Raw genomic sequence first — 6,546 nt, 5'->3', positions numbered from 1 at the left:
CTCGTCCTATGTAAAAGTATCTTCAGGTCTCCGACGTGTGCAGTCCCATGGCGGAAGAGAATGAGTTTCCCTTTGTAGTATCACCTGATCAGCATGTCAGATTGGTGGAGCTTCATTCAGCGCCCGGGTATGCCTACACTATTCCTGCCCTTAGTGTAGTATGTGAACTTGAGTTGAGACAGGAACAATCTCTTTTTGCAACGCTTACACTCATCAGTACAGAGTGATGGCCCTGCACACTACCGTTCCGGTAGATACCGCAATATACTAGAGTCCTGCCTAGGATAATTGTTTCATGACATGCAGAAGCTTTCACACAAGAGAAAAGTTGAACTTACATATGATCCTCTGGATGGTATGGAAACATGTTTTGCAGTGTTTTAATAGGCTTGCAGGATCGTAATGGGCTGATGAGAGAGTTAAAGGGACATGAAACCCCACATTTTTCTTTCATGATTCATATAGAAAATACAATTTTAAACAACATTACAAATTACTTCTACTATCTAATTTGCTTCATATTTAGGTATCCTTTGTTGAAGAAATAGCAATGCACATGGGTGAGCCAATAAAACAAAGCATCTATGTGCAGCCACCAATCAGCAGCTTCTGAGCCTATTTAGATATGCTTTCCAAAAAAGGATATCAAGAGTATGAAGCTATTAGAAAACATAAGTAAATTAGAAAGTTGTTTAAAATGATATGATCTATCTTAATCATGAAGGAAAAAAATTGGGTTTCATGTCCCTTTAAAGAAGAAGTAGAACTCAGCTTAATGGACATTACATTTTTATTAAATTAATAGATTGTGGAGACTGATGATAGACTTAATGGGATAGTAAACCCATATTTTTTCTTTCGTGATTCAGATAGAGCATGCAATTTTAAGCAACTTTCTAATTTACTCCTATTATCAATTTGTATTCGTTCTCTTGGTATCTTTAATTGAAAAAGTAGGAATAGAAGCTAAGGAGACGGCCCATTTTTGGTTCAGCACCCTGGCAAGTGCTTGCTGATTGGTGGCTACATTTAGCCACTAATAAGCAAATGCAACCCAGGTTCTGAACCAAAAATGGGCCAGCTCCTAAAGTGAAAGTAAATCCTAGCGTTGCACAAATGCTAGGATTGACTATTGAAACAAATATAAAGGACTTTCATTCAGTATAAGATACTTCATGTAGAAAGCTCCTTTATTTGTTTCAATCGATCGCCGTTCTTAGCTGCTACAGCAGCCCACGGTTAAAAAAATGTTTGCTAAGAGGTGACGTTTTAACCTCTTAGCCAATAGCCGTGCGGTAAATCCAGCTCCCATGGGCGCCAAACCGGATTTACCACACAGCTATTGGCTAAGAAGTGAAAACGTCACCACCTCTTAGCAAAAAAAAAATTTTAGCCTTGGGCTGCTGTAACAGCTAAGAACGGCGATCGATTGAAACAAATAAAGAATTTTCTACATGAAGTATCTTATACTTCATGAATGAAAGTCCCCTTTATTTGTTTCAATAGTAAATCCTAGCGTTTGTACAACGCTAGGATTGACTTTCACTTTAAGCTTACATTCCTGCTTTTCAAATAAAGATAACAAGAGAAGGAAGACAATTGATCATAGGAGTAAATTAGAAAGTTGCTTAAAATTGCATGCTCTATCTGAATAATGAAAGTTTAATTTTGACTTTAGTGTCTCTTTAATGATGTCCAGTGAGACTGATAACAACTATTAGGGATCCCCATAAAGTAAATAATGCCCATATTGTTTTTTATAATGTGATTTAGGCTCTAGATAGTGATATTCTGTATAAGATTGCTTACTGTCAATTTCATACTCACAATTATCGCTATCCTGCTTTATTAACCAGATTATTTTCTCCTTTCATTATAAAAATGGTAGTGGTTATGGAGAATTACCCCCTTATTCAGCATCCCCTATTGTACTACCAAATACCTTTCAGAATTAAAAAAAGCACCACTGTCAGCGGCTGGGACAATTGGCCTTATCTTACTTATTTATCTTTAGATTAAAATTGTGGATCATACCCTTTTTTCTTTTTGCTACCAATCTCTTTGGGTCACACACAGACTTTCACTATATAACATTTGATGCAAGTCCGGATCTCTGATAGTAGCTCTAATTCTGCAGCTTCCTTGACACCTATTAAGTAGACCACTTAGAACCAGTTATGTATTAGATATAAAAACCCACTCATTAATATCACATGTATCTAACTCCCTAAAACTAAGCGTGAAATCACCTTATACTTTAAAGGGACACTGAACCCAAATTTTTTTCTTTCGTGATTCAGATAGAGCATGAAATTTTAAGCAACTTTCTAATTTACTCCTGTTATCAAATTTTCTTTATTCTCTTGGTATCTTTATTTAAAATGCAAGAATATAAGTTTAGATGCCGGCCCATTTTTGGTGAACAACCTGGGTTGTCCTTGCTAATTGGTGGATAAATTCATCCACCAATAAAAAAGTGCTGTCCAGAGTACTGAACCCCAAAAAAAAGCTTAGATGCCTTCTTTTTCAAATAAAGATAGCAAGAGAATGAAGAAAAATTGATAATAGGAGTAAATTAGAAAGTTGCTTAAAATTGCATGCTCTATCTGAATCATGAAAGAAAAAAAATTGGGTTCAGTGTCCCTTTAAGGACTAGTTAACAACTCCTACTAATTGATCCCACAGCACTCATAAATAGGGACCGGTTTAAATATATTAAGCTACTTAATTTAAGGCGCTAGTGTCTACTGGGAACTTTTTCACTTCTATGTGTTTTCCGTCCGTCTGAGCATTCCAACAAAAACAGCCTATTATAGTGTTGGCTTCTAAAGGCTACTTGAACTTCTGTTCACATGATTATATATACACATTTATATTATGGTTTTGCTTAATCTACCTTAAAGGAATAGAAAAACCATATATTTTCTTTCATGATTCTGATATAGAATGCAATTTTAAGCAACTTTCTAATTTACTCCTATTATCAATTTTTCTTCGTTCTCTTGGTATCTTTATTTGAAAAAGCAGGAACAAAAGCTTTGGAGCCGGCCTATTTTTGGTTCAGGACCCTGGATAGGTTTTGCCGATTGGTGGATACATTTAGCCATCCAATCAGCAAGTTCAATCCAGGTTCTGAACCTAAAATGGGCCAGTTCCAAAGCTTTTATTCCAGCTTTTTCAAATAAAAATACCAAGATAACGAAGAAAAATTGATAATAGGAGTAAATTAGAAAGTTTATTAAAATGGCATGCTCTATCAGAATCAAGAAATAAAAAAATTGGGTTTAGTATCCCTTTAACAACCAAGGACGTACAGGGTACGTCTTACAAAAAATGTCACTTAATGACCAAGGACGTACCCTGTGGTTTTAAAGCACTGGAAGCGATCATGATCGCTTCCAGCCGCTTTTAGGGTATTGCAGTGATGCCTCGATATTGAGGCATCCTGCAATACCATTTTTGTAAACATCCGATGCAGAGAGAGTCACTCTGTGGCCCTCTCTGCATCGGCCAGCATGGTGCCGATCGTTGGTGGGAGTCATTGCAAGGAGGCGGGTGGGCGCCCCATAGCTGGAGCTTGTTCCGGATCCGAGTTACCGTTGGTCCGTGAGCACGCGAGTAGGTGGGACTCGGGAGCGCGCACAGACATAACATGTTATAAGGATAGGGAAACTGTTTAGAGAAGGATAGGGAAAGGGATCCAGGAGGGGGAAAAATTGTTTGGAAAGGGATGCAGGAGGGGAAGGGGAAGCTACACTACAGAAAATGTGCAGTTTATATTTATTTTAATAAAAAAGGGCAAATTTGTAAGTAAACTGGGTACTGGCAGACGGCTCCAAGTACCTAAGATGGCGGCCAATAGGTCGAGAGGAATAAGGGTGGTTGGGGGGTAATGGGGGATCCTACACTTTATATAAAATATATTAAGGTTTGTTTTTTAATTTTTATACGGGCAGACTTTTTATACTGGCTTAATTTAGGAGCGAGCCCATTTTTTGGTTCAGCACCTGGGTAGCTCTTGCTTATTGGTAGCTACATTTAGCCACCAATCAGCATGCGCTACCCAAGGTGCTGAACAAAAAATGGGTTGGCCCCTAAGCTTATATTCCTGCTTTTTTTAAATAAAGGTACCAAGAGAACAAAGAAAAAAATAGGAATGAATTAGCAAGTTGCTTAAAATTCCCTGCACTATCTGAATCATAAAAGAAAAAAAAGGTTTCATATCCCTTTAATGTTTATTTGCCGATTTATGAATTTATAAAAAAATATATACACATTAATGGCTAGACATATTTAACATCTTTAAGTAATATTCAAAATAGGCAAAATTCTCACTATTTCTTCATTACTGTCAAGATATAAGGTTACACTGTATTAACAGCTGTTCAAGAAACACGCCAGAATGAAACAAACGTTTACTTCATATTTTTGATATAATGATTAAAAAATGTACATAGGTTTAATAACAGTTTTTATTAAGCGCTAAAAATAAATATATATTTTCGGACTATGGCTTTTGCATTGAAACATTCAATAACTCCTGTCATAATACTCTGCCTAACAGGGTAATGGGTATATACAATTTGTTACACGCACAGTATGAATTAAAGTGCACATAAACAACCAGCAAGTTCACATATACTATAAATAGAAGCTGATCTCTCTCATCAGCCTTTGTCATACTGTTAAATTAATATTTACCACTTGGCTGGATAGGATTTTTTTGCTACAACCATCTTGGTTTGTGATTAGTAAATCAAAATGAGTCCCGAATCAAATTACGATTCATGTAGGAAATTAAATAACACTGACCGTCATGTTGGTTCCCTTATTTAAAACCAAAGGCCTCTTGCTACCCACGAGTAGAAAACTCTTCACTTCTGACACACACGTTGCCGCTACCAGGCGGAAGTGTATAGTACTAGCGCGCAAGACATGTTGGGTATTGTAATTTGGTGTAGTTCAAGTGACTTGAAATGGTGCAACGTTCCAAAACTACCACTCCCATAATACACTGCGAAGAATATTTATTTCGTCAGGCACTTGCGTCCGCTGTCTTGACAACCAGAAATGGAATCAAAGAAGATATTTTAGGTTCAAATATTTTCTAAAGAAAACTACAATGCCCTGAATTCAGTGAGGTATTCCCCTAATTTTGCTAAGCTTTTTGAAATATTTTCTTTTATTCGTCCTCCAATATAAATTTACAAATCCGATTCCAGACAATATATCCTTAAAAGGACAGTTTCGTTATGATTGAACAAAATGTTACAATAAAAAGATTTAAACATAAAAGGCCAGTTTCATGTAACATTTTATCCCTTTTCATGTGTTCCAAATGATCAGTTTACCTGCTGCCAGTTGTGTTCCATAAAAATACCTGACTGCCTTTTGGATGTAGCTAGGGTTACCAGTTGTCCTTCAAAAAAATAATGGACAGTCAAACAGATAACGGGGGCGAAGACGCAGGGTTTTAAAGCGCAGTGACAACAAAAGCTAAAAAAGTTATGTGATCAGTGTACTGTATAGAAATGTGCATACAGTGAAGGAAAGAAGGAATGCGAATGCAATAAAGAGCGAACCTGCAGAAAGAAATTATGCAAATTGCTCATTGATTATCGCGCAATGATTGGTTGTATTAAAATTAAATGGCTATTGAACCCAATTTTTTTCTTCCATGGTACAGATAGAGCATGTCATTTTAAGCAACTTTCTAATTTACTTCTATTATCAATTTTTCTACATTCTCTTGCTATCTTTATGTTAAAAGCAGGAATGTAAATCTTAGCAGCCAGCCCATTTTAGGTTCAGCACCATGGATAGCGCTTGCTTATTAGAGGCTCAAATCTAGGGTTGCCACCCGTCCCTTAAAATACAGAATAGTCCCGTATTTGAGAAAAAAATAGAGTGTCCTGTTTTGAATCAATACGGGACGGGGTTTGTCCCGTATTTTCTACTGGTTGGTAGCTAGAAGTTGAATTTATTGCAAGTGCACGTAAACTCAGCTACTATAAAACCGCTCTGCATTTCTCTGAAATGAAACAAAGTTTGTCCGAAAAAACAACAGAGCGTTGCATATTGGGAAGTTTTGTTTGTTGCTAGGAGACAGTTATGAAATCGGAAGTGCTATTCACCCACGTAGGTACTACAATTTCAAATGGAGGAGAAGCGCCCCAGAACTCTTCAGGTGGGTGTATTACTGTGTTTTACCGTATTACTGCAGCACAGCCCTGTACATATAAGTACTGTATATAACAGCTATACTATATGGTTTTCTATTCCTTTTCACCAGTGGTTGGTTAGTACAGAGGCTTTAGTACACAATAATTAAATTCTGGGTTTTATGTTATTATAACTTTGGAACGATAGATGGAATACATTATGTTCTATAGTTTTGCCTAAATACCTGCGCAGTGTCGCATTTACAATTCCATTTTTATTTATTTTCTTTCACACATTGCTGAGCTGCATGATTTACATGCATTTGTAAGAAGTTTCCTATCCACTACATTTATAATCTCCGTACAGCTCCACGTTATTACATTA

At 36.6% G+C, this 6,546-nt stretch overlaps 1 protein-coding gene across 1 annotated transcript in view; it reads right to left on the bottom strand.

The window, feature by feature from the left end:
• The window catches only part of LARS1 (leucyl-tRNA synthetase 1), a 321,337-nt gene extending 316,385 nt beyond the window's left edge, over positions 1-4,952 (bottom strand). Inside the window, exon 1 of the mRNA XM_053719280.1 lies at positions 4,813-4,952. Within this exon, the coding sequence (XP_053575255.1) occupies positions 4,813-4,818 (6 nt within the window). The 5' untranslated portion in view covers positions 4,819-4,952. The remainder of the gene's footprint in view (positions 1-4,812) is intronic.
• Positions 4,953-6,546: the final 1,594 nt, after the last annotated feature.

Source organism: Bombina bombina, chromosome 6, assembly GCF_027579735.1.
Source record: "Bombina bombina isolate aBomBom1 chromosome 6, aBomBom1.pri, whole genome shotgun sequence".
Taxonomy (NCBI): Eukaryota; Metazoa; Chordata; class Amphibia; order Anura; family Bombinatoridae; genus Bombina; species Bombina bombina.
This window is presented reverse-complemented; position numbering and strand designations above follow the sequence as displayed.